The 21,817-nt window shown below is 29.7% G+C and overlaps 2 protein-coding genes across 2 annotated transcripts; one reads left to right on the forward strand and one right to left on the reverse strand.

Annotated features, from left to right (window-relative positions):
- Positions 1–3,575: 3,575 nt before the first annotated feature.
- Positions 3,576–4,076, reverse strand: LOC113852268 (translocator protein homolog). The gene has a single exon (XM_027482504.1). It carries the CDS (start codon positions 4,074–4,076, stop codon positions 3,576–3,578), a length of 501 nt encoding a protein of 166 aa, XP_027338305.1.
- An 8,854-nt stretch (positions 4,077–12,930) lies between these two features.
- On the forward strand, positions 12,931–14,306 carry LOC113852881 (40S ribosomal protein S21). The gene is made up of 4 exons (XM_027483276.1): positions 12,931–13,026; positions 13,122–13,199; positions 13,308–13,440; positions 14,060–14,306. Exons 2-4 carry the CDS (start codon positions 13,150–13,152, stop codon positions 14,123–14,125), a joined length of 249 nt encoding a protein of 82 aa, XP_027339077.1. The 5' UTR covers positions 12,931–13,026; positions 13,122–13,149; the 3' UTR covers positions 14,126–14,306.
- Positions 14,307–21,817: the final 7,511 nt, after the last annotated feature.

The following is a 21,817-nucleotide window of genomic DNA, read 5'->3' on the forward strand; positions in this document are numbered from 1 at the left end:
TAGTTAGTTTCCGATCTTTAAACGTGTAATCTAGCTAAATAATTTGACATTAATTGACATAGCGCGTGACATGTATGAAAAATACAGCTAAGAATAGCCTGGGCCTTGTGGGGACATTGCATTCCAAGTTGGCATTTGGCTCCTGAGCTTCGTCATTGTAATTTGTCGTTATCGTTTTCGAAACCTGTGGTATGGCTCATAAATGCCTATGGTTTCAAAAATGAAGAGAGGATTTGGTTTCTAAATCAGGGGTTTCAATTTTCAAGCATCAAATCAACAAGGGTGGAAGCTGTGATCGATGGACTCCACCACAGGGAAATCCATGCCTATGAGGTGTCAAATAGCTACTACGACGAAATTTTTTGTTTTATTCGCTAAAATTTATTATATTTCCTATAATATATTTTTAATAATTTAAGTATTATTTATTTTTATAAGGTCAAACAGACCAGCTTACAAATTCAAATAATTTTTCTCTAACATCGGCAGCAATCATGGGCTAAAAAGTTTTCAAACAAGTTAAGTATTATTGACCGGGAACGTTGTTGTCTTAGATCTTCATTAGTTGTTTGATAAACCTTTTCGAGTTTCTAAGGAATTTGTGATCCTTGTTTAACTCAGCTTGTCTATCTCACATGTCAACATTTGTAAGATTTGGTACTACAACTTAATTTAAAGGAAATTTTTTAAATAACTAAATTTTGCCAAAATAAAAATTATGTAAATATTTTTCAATATAATTTAGATATTAATATATTTTCATGATGATGCAATTTTTGTTCTTTTATTTTAAATAATAAAACATTTTTACGTAAAAGAAATTTACTTTACGTGTCTATGTTAATGAATACCAACTTTATAAAGAAGTATGCTGAGGAATATCTGTAACAAATTCCTTTTTTTTTTCATTTATGATGATAGCTTTGATAAAATACTACTAGTAAATATATTTTAATAATTGAACAGAAAGTGTATAAGATGACCACACTTATTATAAAATAAAAAATATAAAGCTAACTTTATATATTATATTAAAATTATGCCTTGAATACATAACTTTTTTATAATCTTAGATAAATAATCAATTTAATTGATATTAAGATATATAAAATTTAAATATTGAAGCGTTTATAGTGTATTACTCGATTTACTTAATTAATACGAATCGCATGTATTAATCAGCTTATGATTAATCTCTTTTTTTTTTCTTTTTTTCATAAATAGTGAATTGATTCCATGAAATCATTTTAAATATTACTATTAAAATAACATAATTTTATAAGTAAAAGTGTAAATGGGTTAAATTTTATATAAGTAAATTCAATTTATTTAGTAATTTTAAAGTATAAATCAGATCTATTATATTATATGTCATAAATTTTTTATTAAATATAATATAATATTTTTAAAAATATTATTTGATCTATTAAACTTTTTAATAACGTATATAACATAAATAGAAAATATTATGGCATTAATATTAATCTAATGATGTATTTATTAGATTAAAAAAATTAATAAAATTGTCTTATATTTTTAAACATGTAATTTGTTATTTGATGAACACATAAATATAACATCTCTTATATCCATTTTTGTTAGATTGACAAATAAAAAAGAAGAAATTCAATCAGAAATTCCTAAAAAAATTTATATTTATATATAAAATAAAGAATGAGTATCATTATTATTACTAATCAATCAAAATATCTATTAAAAGTGACAGAATGAGGAAAGTTTTAATTTTTTTATGGTAAATAATTTTATTAATATTTTTAATTGATTATTAAATATTTGTGTAAATAAATTATCAAATTATTTAAATAAATATATTTCATAACACTTACATCTAAATAAATTATAAAAAAATAGTTTAACATATTAAATATTTATAATAAAATTATTTATTTTTACTTATCACTATTGAATCACATATTTGATTTAAATAAAAAATCATTAATAATGTAACAAATACAAATGTAATTCAATGTTATGTATACAAGATAAATTAAATAATAAAAATATAAAGACTTCAATAAATAGTACTCTCCTCTTTCGAAGATATGTAGTAGAGTAACTCTTAAACCTTACAAAAAGTAATTAAAATTTTATTTATTTTAAAATTTATTATATTATATTTGTATATGTAATTATTTAATATATTATTATAAATATTAAATAGGTTATTATGTGAAATATAATATACTTATTTTTAACTTAAATATGACCTATTCAATTAATTAAATTTAAAAAAAAATTATACTAAACTTTGAAGAGTTTAAGCATTAAACTTTTAGTCTACATCTAACCTATTTTCATCTTTATTTATAAAATAAAATTTAAATGTAACAAACATCAACAATAATGTTATTTTTCAACCAAGGTTGAAATTGAAATATGCATTATAAAAATAAACACACTTAACATATATTATCGACACTTACCTAATATTTGGGGAATATTATTTTCAAACCCATTCATGTTTTGGTAAGTTTTATGATAACTTGTTTGTTTGAAAACATATGTATACCCATATTTGTCCATCTTGACCGACATTTTGGGACATTGCTGTTGTCTCGCTTCCACTTGCCAGATGCGATTCAAGTGCTTGATTCAAAATTGAAAAATATAATTAGATCTATTTGACTCTTGTATAAATACGTTGGGTATGAATTCCTCGTGATAATTATTAATCTTCTCATTTGAGAGGAGGAAGAAAGCTTATCCTTTGGCGTATTTATCAATCTATTTAGCAATGGACTAAAAGGAACTTCTATGCAACATGCCCATCACGATTTTAATTTCACTGTAGGCATGTTATTTCATTACTATTCAAATGCAGCAAGATTCTATGTTTTACATGAAAGAAATTATGTACATTTCTTATTACAATTCAAACAACATTTACGCTCATTAGATCTCATATGTTACACAAGATAGTAATATGTAGACACTTGGAAGAATGAACCCCAAGGGAAACTATTCAAACTCACATGAGAAATACAAAATCCCTGAAAACAACCCGTAAAAACATGTTTAAATTATAAAAATAGTCTATCGATGAAAACTCTACATTTTCTCTCTTCCTTAAAAATATCAGCATTGGTTTGGGTCTCCTAATTCGTGATATATGCAGAGATAATTCATACTTTTCGTGCTGTAAATTTTTTGTGTTCTTTAGCGTCATTGCTAGAAAAATTAAAGACAAACAAAAGATTAAGAGATTAAAATTAAAATATTTAAAAAAAGATAGACCTAAAACATATATAAACAGAGTAATGAATCAATGATTCTCTTATTTTAGCTGAATCATTTAGAGAATTAACCTTTTTGTCATGTGTAACTCATGAATGTAACAAACTGGCTAATACTCTAGCTATACTAGCAGCTTCCTTTCACGATTCCGTATGATAGGAAAGCGTCCCTAACAATCTTCAAAATCTATGTAATTTGGATATTTTCCTTTAATGACACTATTTACAATCCCAACTCCAAAAAAGAAAAAAGAGAGACCGCGTTGGTAATCTAAGTGGGTATTGATTCCAATAAAGTAATTAAGAACTACAAAAATGTAATCAAAGAAACATTAGCTTGACGCTAATTAGGGTGAGATATGCAGCCCACATTAGGCAAGGTTTGGCTAGATCTTTAGCAAATGGGTTCACCTTTCTAAACCTCAAGTAACACAAAAAAAGGGTCACAAAGTTGACAAGGCAAGAAATTGAGGCAAGCCAATATGCACTCATGACAAGCACAATGGGGTGCCACACCATGCTTAAAGAGATATGAGCTATGTAGAGGGACATTGCATCTGATTCCCCTTGAAACCCACCATCGGCCCACACAAGCCAAGCCGCAAGACCTATGAACAAAGATGAACCCAACGTGGCTAAGTGAATGAACCAAAGTGGTGCGAACCAAAAGGGCTTGGCGAAGCGGTGGTACTTGCGGCCTGAACCAAAGAGGATGATTATGGTCAATGTAAGGGTGAAAGGGACAGCAATGCCTATTGCAAGGGAACGTATTGCTCTCTTTGCTTGGGCTTTCTTTGTTTCATGCAAGGTTTGAGAAGCCATGGAGACTTTTTTTGGGATCAAAGTACAGAAGAGTTCTAACAATTGTAATCATAGAGATTAAATTGGTAAACGGGTGCTTTAGAGCAAAATTAGGAAACTGTTTAAATTAAGAATTTGGCTTGGGAGTAATAATGGGGCATGATTTAAAATATCAATCACTAATATTAATGGTAAATTATTCACTGCATAGTACTTTTTCATGTTTCAAGTCAACGGTTTTAAAAGGAAAGAGACATTTTAGTAACTTACATTAATGTGTCAAATCATTATAGTTTTAAAACCAAAAAGAAAAAAACCTGAATGTGGTACAAATGAATGTGAGCCAGTACATAACGTGGAAACATATTCCTTATTTGGAAATTGTTACTAAAGTTTGTAAAGTATCAACTTATTTCAACTAAACTATTGACGAATACCTTTCTCATTATGCAAACCTGTTTTGTGAAACATAATATAATTTTAACTATAAATGATGTAAATTTTTTACATTTTATTATTATATTAATATATTTTCTGTACTTTTATAATTTTTAATAAATTTTAACTAATAAATAATGTGATGTACTTTTTATAAAATTACAATAAAATTCTTGATGGGTGAGGGTAAAATATTATAACTTTAAATTTAATGATTTAACTTCTCAAAATTAACAAATATATTTAATGAGTAAAATCATTCCATGATTCTACTTTTAGAGTGAGGGTGTCCGTTTTATAAGATAAAATGATATTTAATGCTTTAATGAAATTAAGCTATTCACATCATTATATTTTGGAGGAAAATTTTTTCTATCCTCCTGTACTTTTAGTCTCATATACCTTAGACTCTCAATGTTTACAATGCAATCTCTTATAATTACTAAAGTGTGCAAATAAACTATTTGATATACTAGAATCATGAGTTAATATAAAATCAAATATTAGTGAATGAACTTTATTTTATAATGTTGGCTTTGGATTCTCATAAATAAGAAAATTTAAAAAATAAAATGTTATTCAGTGTTGGAAAAGATATCAAATATAATAATAACATGCGAAAGCAAATTTAATCTCTCTTTTTTCATTATGCAATTAAAATTAGCTCAACACAGTTTTCAAGCAATTGATAATAAACACACAATAGAGAAAATAAACAAGAAGACTAAAATTATTCATGTGAAAAAACTCTAAATGAAAGGTAAAAATTCACGGGATCTAGTCCAGCAAAATTCTCCACTAATAGATTTAATGGGTACATCACAAGTCTTCTAGAACCACCAGAGATCAACACAAAATACAAACTTCACCGGTAAAATGAATAACAACACAATAAATCTTCAACAGGTATTCAGCTATAGTAACAAGAAAAGAAATTACTGCAATACCAAGATCTCAATGCACATATTATGCAAACCAATCAATCAATACTATAACTTTTCTTCACTACTATCTTTCGTCTTTTTCTTAAGACGACTTCTTTTCTCTCTCGTACTCTCTCTTGAGACAGTTTCTCTTTTTCTCTTGTACTATCGAGATAACTTCTATTTTTCTCGTCTCTGTAACTTGCATAACACACATTTTTTTACTTTTTTACTTTTTACTAAATCAGTGTGAGCCCACTTGATGGTGACACAAATCTCCCCCTCAACAATCAAGTGGAGCAACAGTTAACAAGACCCACTTTCCAATTTCTCAGCAGGCAGAGTCTTTGTCATCATATTTGAACAATTCTCATCAGTGTGGATTTTCTCCAATGATAATTGCTTCATCGCTAGTGCATCCCTTATCCAATGATAACGAACCTAAATGTGCTTAGACCTTGAATGTTCACGATAGGCAATCCGACATTTACCGAGAATTCTATCGCTATTTCATCAATGAGGAGTATAGGCGTTCTATTCTATAGGGCTACCTCTCCCCTAAGCTATTGCCTGGAATTCGTGTAGATTGACTTTCTTTTGATTTTTTCTGATGCATGTATTTTTTTATTATGTATAAATAAAGCACCCTATGCGGGGGCAGCTGACCGAAAGGAAAGCGCGTAAGCTGGCTTTTGTTTTGGCTTGAGATGGTCCAAAGTAGCACAGTGAAAGAGACATGAAATCTTTCGCCATTTAATTGAGCGGTGAAAGGAAGGCCTTTCTCATAGCAAGTAACCTTTACTTTGGTTGCTTCTGTGAGAAAGGGGTAGGGAGAGGTGAGGAGGGCCCCATCGCTTGAATCCCGCTTTTTCTTTCTGAGTGCCACCTGGAAAGCGGCGCCATATTGAAAGATTTTGAGGGACCGACACCGGACGGGCATACCTCTAATCGTTGGTTGGATCCGGTAAACAGGGTAGCTCCAGGTACGCTTGGGGCTGGATTGAATCCTAAACATATTAAAGAGATATATGCGTCAACCAACTAAGACAGATTGAAGTCAGTTACAGGTTGGAAGTGGGACATCCTTTACGCTCAAGAAAAGGAGAACGATCCTTTGGTCCAGCCCAGCCTACAGAAGCCTTCAACTAACTAAAGCAAGAGACATGTAGCCTATTGAAAGCACAATAAAATTCCTACTCCTAGACATTAATATAATAGACAAAGGAGAGAACTATAGACAGAGAGGGCTCGTCCCTGGTCAATATTGGATCAAACAATAAAGGGTCGTAGGTAGCACTGACCTATTTTTTTTTTTTTTATTCAATACAATAGGGGAAAAGATCGTAAAGTTCCCTACCGAGACAACAGACACTCTCAACGGATCCTCCGCGCGCTGGGCATACCTCTTCTGTGCGTCTTTCTCGTGGCGGGAACAGAACAACAGGGAAAGACCCGGCCGACCTGCCCATCAAAGAGGCTCGAGGGCGAGCTTTATTTAAGAGAGAATGGGGAGTGAATCGAATTCCGTTTTCGTTCTTGGTTTTTTGGGGCTTTCGGGCTCCTCTCGATCTTATTCGTAGTTGGGAAGGGGGAAGGAGTCTAAATCAATGGACATTAATGAACCATCATTGATGGACGTTGCACATGACACGATCAATTCGACTCAAGGTCCGGCGCTAATAGAAGTAGCTTACTCTCCTAGTAGCGAAGGAAAAAGGCAGGGCTTTTTTCGTAGTAATAGTGGGCGGGTCTCATGAGATCTATGCCGGCCGTCGGAATCAAATGAAGGGGTCGAAGGACCATTCGATTCATTAAGGGGCATAGATATAGGCCTCTTTGTTTGCTCAATCACCAAAGGCGGAGGGGAACCACTATGGGCGACAAAGTCGAGCTCTTGCTGAGATGGATTGCACTCTGACTATCACAATACAAGACATACTTCTCTTGAGAAAGACTTAGCTCCTGTAGAAATTTTTGCATTCATAAGAGTTCTTTTGCAGCCTCTGTAATAGCAATATACTCTGCCTCTGTAGAAGATAAAGCAACACACTTTTGTAACCTTGATTGACACGACACTGCTCCACCTACAAGAATATCATATAACCAGAAGTAGATTTTCTAGAGTCCACATCATTAGCCATATTTGCATCAGTGTACCCATCTAACACAAGTTCATCACTCCCAAAGCATAAACATACTCTAGAAGTACCTCTAAGATATATGAGAATCCACTTCACAGTTTGTCAATGCTCCTTACCAGGATTAGAGAGAAACCTACTAACAACACCAACAACATGAGCAATATCAAGCCTTGTACAAACCATGGCATACATTAAGCTACCAACGACAGATGCATAATGAATCTTCAACATTTCTTCTTTTTCTTTTTCGCTTGTAGGACACTGCAAGGAGCTTAACTTGAAGTGACTTGCAAGTGGAGTACAAATTAATTTGAAATTGCTCATATGAAACGTCTCCAACACCTTCTGAATATATTTCTGCTGCGATACCCATAATTTACCATTCTTTCTATCTCGAATAATTCTCATTCCGAGAATTTGTTTTGTGGGGCCCAAATCCTTCATTACAAAGGACTTGTTCATTTGTCTTTTGAGTTTCTCAATCCCATTCATGTCATGACCAACAATTAACATGTCATCCACGTAAAGCAAGAGAATAATAAAATTTCTATTATGAAACTTCTTCATAAATACACAATAATCAGAAGAAGTCTTAGCATACCCGTAATCTACCATAAAGGATTCAAACTTCTTGTACCATTGCCTTGGGACTTGTTTCAACCCATATAAGCTTTTCTTCAACCTACAGACAAACTTTTCTTTGCCTTTGACTATGAAACCTTTAGAATGCTCCATGTACATTTCTTCCTCCAAATCTCCATGAGGAAATATTGTCTTCACATCAAGCTACTCAATCTCTAAATTCAAGCTGGCTACCAAACCAAGCACCACTCGGATTGAAGACATCTTGACCACAGGTGAAAATATTTCTTCAAAATCAATGCCTTTCTTTTGACTGAAACCTTTCACAACCAACCTTGCCTTGTACCTTGCTTATGAGCAATTCTCCTCTGCTTTTAACTTGAACACCTATTTATTCTTGAGTGTTTTCTTTCTAGGAGGCAACTCTACTAACTCAAATGTGTGGTTCTCATGTAAGGATTTCATCTCATTTTGCATGGCACTATTCCATTTATCCTTCTGTTCATGTGACATAGCTTCTTTATAACTTTCTAACTCTTCCCCATCAGTGAGCAACAGATATTCATATGGAGGGTATCTTTGTGAAGGATGACAGTCTCTAGTAGATCTTCTCAGTTGAACCTCTACAGGTAGTATTGGTTGATCTGACTTAACTGGTTGAGATTCAAGTTCATTTCCTCCATTATCAACACCAGCATTCTCATCTCCCCCGTTATTGGTGGCTCTGGTAGGAGGATTTGGTACAGCATCATACCCATGAATAACTTGTTTTTGTTTCTTATTCTTATCAATATCTTCAATGGTTTGATCTTCAATAAAAGCAACATCTCGGTTTTTAATAACTTTCTTGTCAACTAGATCCCATAATCTGTAACCAAACTCTTCACGACCATAACCTAGGAAGATGCACTGTTTAGACTTTTCATCAAGCTTGGACCTCTAATCTCTTGGAGTGTGAACAAACACCTTGCAGCCATACACTCTTAAGTGACTGTAAGAGACATCTTTCCCTTTCCACACTCTACCAGGAACATCACCGTTAAGAGGAACTGAAAGAGAAAGAATGATTAAGTCAACTGAAGTTCTCATTGCTTCACCCAAAAGGCTTTAGGCAATTTGGCATGAGAGAGCATACATCTGATCCTCTCATTAATTGTGCGGTTCATTCTCTTTACAACTCCATTATGTTGTGGAGTCTTTGGAACTGTCTTCTCAAGCTTAATATAATGATCCTTGCAGTAATCCTTAAATGGACCCTTGTATTCACCACCATTATCTGCTCTAACAGATTTTAACAATCTCTCTTTCTCTTTCAACACTTCCATGAAAATATTTAAAGACTGTAAGTACTTGATCCTTAGATTTCAAAGCAAAAGCCCACACTTTTCTCGAGTAGTCATCAATAAAAGTCACAAAATAAGAACAACCACTAAGGGATCTAGCATCCATAGTGCAAACATCAGTGTGAACTAAATCTAAGATATGTGACCTTTTATGTGGAGGGTAAGTGCAAAAAGAAACTCTATGTTGTTTACCAACAAGATAATGAGAGCAAGTTTTAAGAGAAGTACCTTTAGGAAGGAGCAAATTCTGTCTCGCAAGAGTGTCAAGTCCCTTTTCGCTCAAGTGACCCATGCATTTGCGCATTCACCTCAGTTGTAGACAACTTTGTTGAGGTCCAATAAAGTGTATTTTGTTTCACTCCTCTTTTCACCACTAAGGTCCCCTTGGTGCACTTTCATTTACCATCACCAAAGACACTATGGTAATTATCTTCATCAAGTACTTGCACTGAGATCAAGTTAAGACGCGTATCTGGAATATGCCTAACATTCTTCAAGTGCAACTTGCATTTGGTATTACTTTCCAACCAAATATCTCCCATGCCAACAACCTTGCTTACCCCTTGATTCCCCATCTTCACATGCCCAAAATTTCCAGCAAAGTAAGATATGAAATACTTACGGTGAGGCAGCAAAATCAATAACTCATCCATATTCTTGACATGTACAATTAACAGAATTATCATCATAAACAACAACAATATCACCATCCATCTTCATCAAGTACTTGCACTAAGATCAACTTAAGACGCGTATCTGGAATACGCCTAACATTCTTCAAGTGCAACTTACATCTGGTATTACTCTCCAACCAAATATCTCCCATGGCAACAACCTTGCTTACCCCTTGATTCCCCATTTTCACATGCCTAAAATTTTCAGCAATATAAGATATGAAATACTTACGGTGAGGCAGCAGGATCAATAACTCATTCGTATTCTTGACATGTAAAGTTAATAGAATTATCATCATAAACAATAACAATATCACCATCAGATACAATTGCAGTAGTGTCATCTTCATCTCTATTATCAACATATTTTTCTTTTGATCTCATCTCTCGCTTAAGCACTCTACATTCTCTTTGCATGTGTCCCATCTGATTGCAATGATAGCACTTGATGTCTTTTCTAGTTCTTGACTTCCTTCTTGACTTACTACGACCCCTAGACTTGTGAAACTTTCTATTCTGATTTCTTCCCCGTGACTCTACACCAATGCTTCATTATGAGTAGATGAACTAGCCTTTCCTCTTTTTTTCTTCATTCAGCAGGTTATCTTTCACTACTTTAGATGTCAACTTCCCATTAGGAGCTGAGTTGCTTAAGGACACAACAAGTGTTTCCCAACTGTCTGGCAAGGCAAAGAGCTAAGTAACAACAAGGCAAGCAACTCATCATCTAATTTAATTTCCATAGTATTCAACTGATTCATAACATCTTGGAAACTACTCATGTGCTCAACCACCAAGGAGTCATTCCTATATTTCATGTTTACTAACTTCCTAATTAGGAATGTCTTGTTTTGTGCATTATTAGACTCAAACATGTCTTACAACTTCTTCCACAAGTTGTGGGCATTAGTTTCACTAGACACATGATGATAAATACTCTTGTCAATCCATTGCCTGATAATACCAACTGTCTTCCGATTAATCTTCTTCTATTCCTCTTCAGTCTTATCCACTAGTTTAGTGTCATCACCCTCAATAGGATCATACAATTCTTTATAAATAACAGATCTTCCGTTCTGGACTTCCATATAGAGTAATTGATAGAATCCAATTTGACCATTGACCTTCACCCATTATAAAAGCAAAACAGAACTCCAACCAAAGAGCTCTAATACTAGTTGTTGGGAAAGATATCAAATATAATAGTAACACGCGGAAGCAAATTGGATCTCTCTTTTTCCACTGTGCAATTAAAATTGGCTCAACACAGTTTTCAAGTAATTGATAATAAACACATAATAGAGAAAGTAAACAAGAAGACCAAAATTATTAACATGAAAAAATCCTGAATGAAAGGTAAAAACTCACGGGACCTAGTCCAGCAAAATTCTCCACTAACAGATTTAATAGGTACATCACAAGTCTTTCTGGAACCACCAGAGATCAACACAATACAAACTTCACCGGTAAAGTGGATAACAACATAATAAACACTCAACGAGTATTCAACTATAGCAACAAGAAAAGAAATTACAACAATATCAAGATTCAATGCACACATTATACAAACCAATCAATCAATACTGTAACTTTTCTTCGTTGCTATCTTTTGTCTTTTTCTTAAGACGGTTTCTTTTCTCTCTCGTACTCTCTCTTGAGATGACTTCTCTTTTTTTGTACTCTCGAGACGACTTCTATTTTTTTCGTTTTATAACTTTCACAACACACTTTTTTTTTTACCACAGCAGCATGGGCCCATTTTTTTCTTTTTACCAAATCAGCGTGGGCCCACTTAATGGTAACCCATCTGACATTCAATAACTTGTAATATCTTACTCTTAAGATATTTTAATTTATTAATTACACAACCTTTAATTTTAGCAACTAATATTTAGTTATCACAAAAATAAAAATAAAAAACAACATATGAATGATAATCTATTTACACATTCTCTTCCTATCATAGTGTCTTTTTATTCTTACTGTCACGTCTCATTATTTCTCTTTTACTAATGCACAAAATACTTCATAATCAAATAATCATAGTTGAAAGAAATATAAATTATTTAACATAAAATTGTAACAATATCTAAATGGATAAATATTTATAACACGGAAGGATGAAAAATTTAGATAAATAAAAATCTATAAATAATATAATTATATTAAAAAATGTTTACTTCAGACAAAGCTAAAATTTTTTAGATAAAAGTATATTAATATTTATTTTAAGAAAAAATATATCCATATTACCGTAAAGTCATGAATATTGTGAATTCATATTTAAACCACACAAATAGCATATAAATAATTTTTTTCATAAAATTGTGTTGATAAATGAATCATAGGATACATGTTTACTTTGCAAGATTTGGTAAAGTTATAAACGTATTAATATCTTTATATAAAAATAAATATTTATGTTATATATATATATATATATGGTAAAATATTTTTTATATAATGAGAATTTAATTCAGCAACATGCTTCAATTCCTAAATTTGTTAAGTTATCATCATAATTATTTTAATATTTTATTATTTTTATAATTAGTTTATTAATTTTTTAATTCTATAAATACAGTTTAAAATATTTTATGCATTCGTTCGATGATTTTAAACTTTTCAATCGTAGGTGGAAGATAATTTGAGATGTTCTTGTGGTGGTTTTTTTATTTTTTTTGTCGGTCACATTTAGTTTCTGTTATTGTTTACTTGGGCCATATATCAAGAGTTGGGCTTGAGAAAAGTAAATTTGAAACCTAGCCCAACTTCAGAATGAAACTAGGGTTTTGGGGATTTATAATAATCGTCTTACCCTAAGTTTCACCTCTGCGTCTCTCAACTTCGATCGATCTTCGTCTTCTCTGGTGCGCCTTCTCTCTCAACCCTTCGTTTCTTGTTGTTTTCTTCCTCTTAGGGTTTCATACAGCGTTTATAGTTACCTCATCGTAATCCGTTTCAGGTTTATAGAACTTTGTGAAGGAGTAAAGATGCAGAACGAGGAAGGACAGATCACTGAGCTTTACATTCCTAGGAAGTGGTATACACTTTAATCCTTCTATCCCTTTTTTTCTGTATTTAATTTTCGAAAATTTGTGGTTTAATTGCTGAGTTTTGGAATTTGAACTGATTTGAATATACGGTGCAGTTCTGCTACAAACAGATTGATAACTGCTAAGGACCATGCCTCGGTTCAGATTAACATTGGGCATTTGGATGAGAATGGTGTTTACAATGGCCACTTCTCCACTTTTGCTCTCTGTGGCTTCATTCGTGCTCAGGTCCTTTTTTCAATTATCATTTAGGGGTTTTTTGTTGTCTATTGTTCTCGAATTTTGCCTTACTTCACTAGTAATGATATGAAGTATGCCTCTTTTTTTGTATTTGTTTTTGTAATGTTGATCTAGGCTTAATTGTGGTTTTTGCTTCGCATTCCCAACTTGTTTGATTTTGTGGTTAATGAACTATATATATTTCAATTGGATTGCATGATCTTTTGATTAAAATTCAAATTAGAATTAGCATCAACTTGAACGGATTTGACCGTGTGTTTGTCCTTTCTCTTTTCTTTTTGGGGTGGGGTCTGTGAATTTTGGAAGAACAATCGGTTTCTTAGTATTTCTAGTTATTTAACAAAAATTTTGGTTTTGTGGTAATTCCTCAATCAAACCATTTTTTTTATCATTTTGTAGTAAAGAAAACTGAATCGGATTAACCACGGAATAGATTGCATGATTCTGGGAGTTTGTTTGCGTTTTATATGACCATTGGAAATTATGTTTTGGTATTATTTTCAGGTCCCTCACAGTCTGTAACATTACCTAGATGTTGTGTTGATGCATCCTGATTAAAAATTACATTTCTTAGCTCTTGATTTGTGTTCTCTCTTTTGGTTTCCAGGGCGATGCTGACAGTGCACTAGATCGCTTGTGGCTAAAGAAGAAGGTTGAAGTGAAGCAACAGTAGATGCTTATGATAGTTTGCTTCTCTATTATGTATTAAGTTCTACTATTGCTAGAGATATTTGAGTACTATGATCTAAATTTTGATCAATACTTTTTCTGAATTTCTGTTCGTACCTTCAACTAAAATTGCTCTTTGACTGTTTTTTGACAATGCCTTGATGAATTTTCGGTTTTTTCATATTCCGTTCATAGATTTTATGTTATAGTGGTTTTGTGTAAGATTTTCTTTGACGACAAAGCATAATGTTTTAGTCGAAAGGTCATTCTGCTGTTGGCTATATGACCTTTGGTCCTGATGATTGGTGCATAATTGCATTGGTGGCGGCCCTTGATATCCTAAATATTTGAATTCCAATATAAACAGAATGTTCTGCTCCGAGGTATTGTTGTTGTTAAAACCATGTGGCATAGTGATCCTGGTGAATGGTTCGTCCTTGGGCAACTTAAATCTTTGAATTCCAAAGAAAATCAGTGATGAATGATAATTTCTTTGTTCTTTGACAAGGCATTTTGCTTTGACGCATGTAACTACTGGGCATCTACAAAACTCGTGTATCATGCTTGGATGCTAAATAGTGGAGTATAAAAGTTCAATTTGCATTTTAGCAATATTTTTCAGCCCAAAATAGTATTTAGTATACTATCTTTGAAGGAATTTTCGAAATTACTTGTATTATATGCTCCACTGGTCTTCGACGCATGGTACTCTTTTTTCTAAATGGTCCTCTGGCTTCCCCATTTGCGTGAGCAAGCGTTGCTTTCGATTCTACATAACCGGATTTTCTCAAAGATCAAGTTCATGGAATTAAGAGACACTTTCCCAGGGAATTGGGTGCAACTTTCCATCACAACATTTTCACTTATACACTATGCACCCGCTTGATGGCGAGTCATGCTTTGGTTTGGTGTGGACGGTGAACTGCTGGCGCAGTCCGTCGAGTGCTGTTAGATTCCTAGTGGGCAAATTCTTAGAATTTGCTTACTTCAAGAAATTAGTTTATGACAATTGCTAACCACTGCATTTAAAACATTAACAGAAAAGAAGTATTTAAGAGAGTGCTATTAATATACCTTTTGTAGCTTTTAACTACAAATAATTTTGAATTCTTAATCTGTATTTTAAAGATATGGGTTTGAAGAAAGACTCGGTTTATCACTAGTAGCAAGATATTGAGTGATTCGAATTTTTTAAAATAATTGTTTTTTTTTTAACTTTATAAGAAAATTATAAATATAAGATTTTTCTTTGGCCAAAAAATATAAGCGGTGATTTTTCTTTAAAAAAATTCATCAAACATGGGCTTGATTGAAGCCCAATTCAAGGCTCTGAATTGCACACAGTTAAATTAATTTATCAATTTCTAAATTTTTAAAAGGTTTTTGTCCTTTAATTATGTCCATAAACTTAAATTATTTTACATTGGATCTATAATTATATTTTTTTCTGTCCATATTTTTTAATTATATTATGACAGGTTATAGAGACTATTTTTTAAATTTAGACTATAATTAGCCTAATCAAAGTCTGTTTGTTAAAAAAATAAATAAATATTAATTAAGTGAGCAAAAGTGTAAAAGAACGATGAATTTGTTTATCGGAAAAAGAAAAAAAGGATGCTTAAGTGAGAGAAGTGAAAAAGTAAAGTAAAAGAATATGTATACCCTACATTTATACAGTATTATGATAAAATTTAAAAATAATTTTTATAAAAAATTTAATAAAAAAAAATATAAATTTATTATAGATGCAATATCGTTTAGTTCAAAATTAACAGAAATAAAAAAATTAAATCAAACTATAATGCAAAATATATTTATTAATTTTTTAGTTAAGTAGTTTTCAATTTTTTCATTTCAATTTAACAATTTGAAAATAGTTTGAAACTCCTATTAATCAATGATAGCAAGACTATGATGATCAAATAATTAAAGATGATATAATATTTTTATAACCTCAGTTGCGTTTTCATTTTGTCAATTGCTCTTTGTTGCCTAGTTATGACATTTCTTGAACACTCATTTACTAGAGGATCCATCTATATAGACAAGACTAAAATTCCAATCTAAATAGACATAAATTAATAAATTTAGACAAAACATTTTATCATCACACACAAAATTAATTACATTACTCTTAACTTTGGACACCTCAAAAATCCTCTTCCTAAATTTGTATCAACGTTAGAAGCGTAAATCCTTATCAACCCTTCAGGAACATAATATTTTAGGTGGGTTAAATGACTTCCACTACTATTGTTGTTATTCGTGCGATTCTACTTATAATTCCAAATTCTACCTTTTACAACAGAGCATGGGTGTTGTGCAAATAGAGCTCAAATGCATGGATGAATGTGAAGGATTACACGAGTATTCAAATTGGAGATGCAGAGGTAGTTGATGTAAGCAAATAAAGTATGTGTTTATTTCGGTGTTCAAATGAATCAAATGTGCATAAATTTCAACACAGCCGAGAGTAGTTTTCTACGTTAATAATGTGCTTATATATATGGTTAGGTGACATTGAAATGGTATATGTAGGCCTTTTAGTCGATTGTGTACCTAATAATTGTGCATTTCATGCTAGCAAAGTGAATGCCGTATCTTGTCATATTAACAAGTTTGAAAAGGACAATAATGTCTAATTGTGCCATGTTTTTTAATGAATCTATATTAATTGAGGATGATTAAACCTAAGTGTTTGATGGTAATGATTGTGCTCCAAACCTTTACCTACCAAAAATATTTAGGTCACTTTGATCAATGTAAACCAGCATGCCTAATTTGGAGATTTTATTTTATTCTATTCTATTTAATTATTTTTATTAAGTTACTGTTTTTTACTTTTTACTTATTATTATTTTTATTCATTCTAAATCAATATTTGACTTAATCCATTAAAACGCTATTAAATTTTAAGTTTTAATTGAATCGGTTTACCAAAAAAAGTATTTTCTAACAAAATATTTTATAAATACTATATTAAATTATTAATATAACTTTTTTAAATGCCATTGATGTGTGCTTTTTTCTTTATTTTTGCTAATGTCTTTCTGGGTCAAGTAACATTGTGCACCACATCTTAGCTTGGTGGACTCTGTCTTGTTTTCTGACACATTTTGATTGGTAGGGAAGACACCCACCACAACTTTTCAAAGATATTTTTGACGTTATTGATGATTCGGTTGATTTATGCTGTCTGGTTTCCTCGAAACTTTGTTCTATCACCATGGATAAATAATTTTCATTTTCCGAATGAAATGAGAATTCAGCTTAACTTGAAAATATTCTGGATCAACATAATATACATAAAATTTTTCTGCTCTTAATTTCCTCTTAGTTGTAAATCATCGAAGTCAATAAACAGTGACAGAACTAAATGATTTAAATGGTGAGATTAATATAGACACACGAATACAAATTTGTTAAGTATTTATATTTACATATGCTAATACAAAAATAAACTTCATTCTAATTCATTGTTAATAAGAAAATAATTTATATTGAAAAATCTAATTTGGATTTGAATATTTAACATAGCAACATCACTGGGTCAAAAGAAACTCTTGAGGAAACAAATGGGCACAAAAAAAGTTTAAACTCCAAAATTGTAAAAAGGGTATCAAAATGTGGAGCCATATTCAATTCACCAGCAGCTACACATGTTGAGCCAACAGCTTTCTATTCCACTACTTTGATTGTTCAATAAACTTTTACAATATTAATAAATTAAATAAAAGAAGTGAAAGAGATTTCTGATACCTACTTTTATTTAACAAGTTATGATGTCAGCTATTATTTAATAGATTATTAAGAGTTTGTTTGTTTTGATTTTTTAAAAATTATATTTAAAATTATTTTAAAAAATGGTGTTAGAAAAAAAATGAAAATAAAGTATGTTTGGTAGTTTAATTTTTAAATTTTTTAAGACAAAATAATAAAAAAAATCAAAACATCTTACTGTTATTCTTGTTTTTTAGTTTCAAATTTTGAAAATAAAAAAATTATTTTTAAAAACTCATTTTAACGCACAAGTTTTATTTTTTAATTTAACAAAATATTTTGAAAAACAAAAAATAAACGAGTCCTAAGTATTTTGTAAAATTTTATTTTAAATTACATCTATTTTTAAATAGTTATGTCTTTTTATGCAGTTTTTAAATAATTTTTTTTTCACCTATTGATGTTTATAATTTAAAGAGAAACTTATCAAAATAAAAAGTAATTATACTAAATAGGATACTATTTGGTCATCACCATATAAAAAAATTTGAATACTCTTTTAGCTTAACTTCAGAATAAAGATTACCTATTCTCTTTAACCTAAAAATCAGGATGAAGGGTACTCATACCCCTCGCCCTAATTTCAAGACAAAGGGTACTTACATTCTTTTGGCCTAACTTCAAGATGAACACCTTTCTAATTATATTAAAATAAATTAATAAGCAAGTTAAAGATTAATAGTCGATAATCAATAAAGAAATGACTAATTATCTAATTTATTAAGAAGGATAAAACAATGTTGAAAAATGAAGCCCAATAGTCTAATATCATGTCAATAAAAGGAATGTAAAAAGCATAGGTAAATGGGTTTTGACTTCAAAATATTAAATAACATTTATTGTTCTATACTTAACACTGACTTCACTATAGTGTCTTTGCAGGTATTCTTTCTCACATCACAGCAGAGAAGAATTTGAAATATTCTACAAAAATGTCACATCAAAAGACAAGAATGGAGATTATAGAAAACGAGTGTATCTTTAACAAGAACAATAATAATATTAAATACGATTATAATGGTATAAAATAAATAGTATTTCAATGAATATTTCAACAATTATACAAAAAAGTTTTAAAAATAATATTTGAATATTAATTTTATGTACAATACTGTTTATGTAAAAAAGTTACGTCATATGTTATATTAAGAGTATTTAAAAAAAAATAAATCTTTGGTTTAATCCAACATTATTTATGTTAACCATTGATTTTATAAAATATTTATTTTAATTAATAATTTAGAATATAAATATATTTTCTATATTTTTTAATTATTTTATACTTAAAAATTTAAAAGTAACTTTTTGTTGAGAATAAATGTGTATGTTCAAGCCTCAAAATTATCATGTACTCTATTTTAATTATAATAATAAAGTATTATTTTATTTCTTTATCTTATATTTACGATTTTGACATAATAATTTATTTGATAAAGATTTTTTATTAAATTAAAGACTTGTTATCGTAATAAATATTATAAAAATGAAAAACATGTCTCTCATAATTTAATCGAAACTGTTGTTTATCATAGAATTATTATAAATAAAACATTAATAATGTGATAGTATTCATTAAATGAATATTAATAGATTTCATTATTAATATATATATATATATATATATATATATATATATATATATATGTGTGTGTGTGTGTGTGTCGTGTGTTTGGCCATTAATCTTCATAGTAACCAAAAAATTATTTGTTATATTTTAATTATAAACATCTAGTTATAGAACAATAGTTGAATATATATTGGATATAATTAAATACTTGTTGGATTAATGATAATTTAAAGAGTTAATCAACTATAAGTAATAAGTTTGAACTCTATTAAAATTAAGATTTAGAGTAACTGAATGAAAGAATAAATGAATTTTCTTTAAATCATTCATAATAAATTGATATTGATAGATTATACCATACTATATAGTTAATTGAGAGCTAGAAGATAGAAGGAAATGTTATATTATTATTTTTTAATTATTATTGAAAGTAAAATAATTACTTCATGCTATTTAAAGATAGTGAAGAGTTTTGCTAAATGTCAACTTTGATTAATAAATTAATAGTTATTAATTTGTTACCAGCTTAATATTAAATCTACGAGTCACACACTAATGAGTGTTTTAAGAATAATTTATTATTTGATAATTAAGATTGTAGAATTTATTTTATCACATAAATAATATTTTTTTAAAATGAAATACTATTATATTATTTACTAGCACTAAAAATATTAATAATAAGGCAGCAACATAACATGATTCATTGTTAATCATATTTGATAACCGATTAAAATTTAATTGTTGGAAGTATAATTGTCATAATCAATGAGCTATTGATGGAGTTATAAGATAATAGAGAAAAAAATATTAGAATTGGTAAAACTATAGCCTTGGTCGAGTTATAAAATAGTAGAATAAATTTATTAGAGCTGGTAAAACTATAGCTTTTGTCTAGAAGGATTGATAACTAATAGTTGTTAAGTATTAGTAACCATTGCAAATATATTATTATATATTTTAATTAAACACGCTACATGAATATGATTTACAAGACAAAGGGAATTAATAGAATTCCTCTCCCCTCTCGTATTATATTTGTGATTATTTCATAATTAAATAGATATGTCAGTGTAAACGTAAATACACATAACTCGTTATTGAATAAATTTTACAAATAAAGAAATTATTTTATAGTTAAATAGTTGCGTTAAGATTAGTGTAAACGTTGATACACATGATTCTTCACGTTATTAAATAGATTTTACGAATAAAAAAATCATTAACAAGTACACATTTTAAAGTTTTTTTTTATATTTTAATACAAAATAAATCATATTTTCTTATTTAATATTATGAACACCATTTTATACTACACTTTTAATATAATTTTCAATAAAATATTATATATTATTAATTTCTTAATTATTACCTTTAAAATAATTGTTCGTAAGACATTATATAATTACACTATAATTAACACCTCTATCTTAACATCTGTGTTTTATATATTTGTCTTTGATGTGTTTATTTATAAATATTTATGTTAATTTTAAAATTTCAAATAATTTCTTATCATATATTATTTTTAAAATGATTTTTTTATTTTGTTAAAACTACGAAAATATAGACAATATCTAATTTTTATGATATTCTCTAGTTGCTAATAAAAATTTATTATTTAATAGTTTTTAAAAAATATTTATTTTTATTTTCATGTATTTATTTTCACTCTTATTTAAGTAATTGTTATTAAAAAATACTCCTATTATTAATATAATTATGGAAAAGAAAAAATATATTTTAGACAATGAGCTCTTAAATAATATAATAATAAATATTTAAGAGTGACAATAAATACATTCAAATTTTTATAATGCACCTTTAAACACATAAATTTTAATCATTTAAATAAGGAACTTTAAAAGTAATTATTATAACTTAAATTTTGTCTTCTGTATCTACAATGCATTCATTCAATGTGGATTGTAGAATGTGTTTAAAGTGATATTTTTTTAATAAAATTATAGCATTTGACATTATAATATATTGTTTTTATAATATTTTATAATTTTTAATAAAAATATTATACATCTTAATATGCGTGTTTAAACAAGCATTTATTATCTATTTAAAATGTTGTTATTTGTTTAAATTTTGGGACTAGCAATTGACAATTATGAAGTGCAAGTAAGATTTGACTATAAACCCGAAACTGCAGGCATATTCTGTTACACTGGACAAAAAATCATGCATTAATAAAACAGATTTATAAATTTTGGAAATGGAAAGAAGCGAAAATTGGAAAAAAAGAAAAGAAGAGAGAGAAAAAGAAGAGGAAGGGCGTACGTAGGTTTAATTAAAGAGGAACGAGAAGAGTTAGCTTTTGATAAACCGAAATGTGAG

The sequence above is a fragment of the Abrus precatorius genome, unplaced genomic scaffold (assembly GCF_003935025.1).
Source record: "Abrus precatorius isolate BTA unplaced genomic scaffold, Abrus_2018 Scaffold10, whole genome shotgun sequence".
NCBI lineage: Eukaryota > Viridiplantae > Streptophyta > Magnoliopsida > Fabales > Fabaceae > Abrus > Abrus precatorius.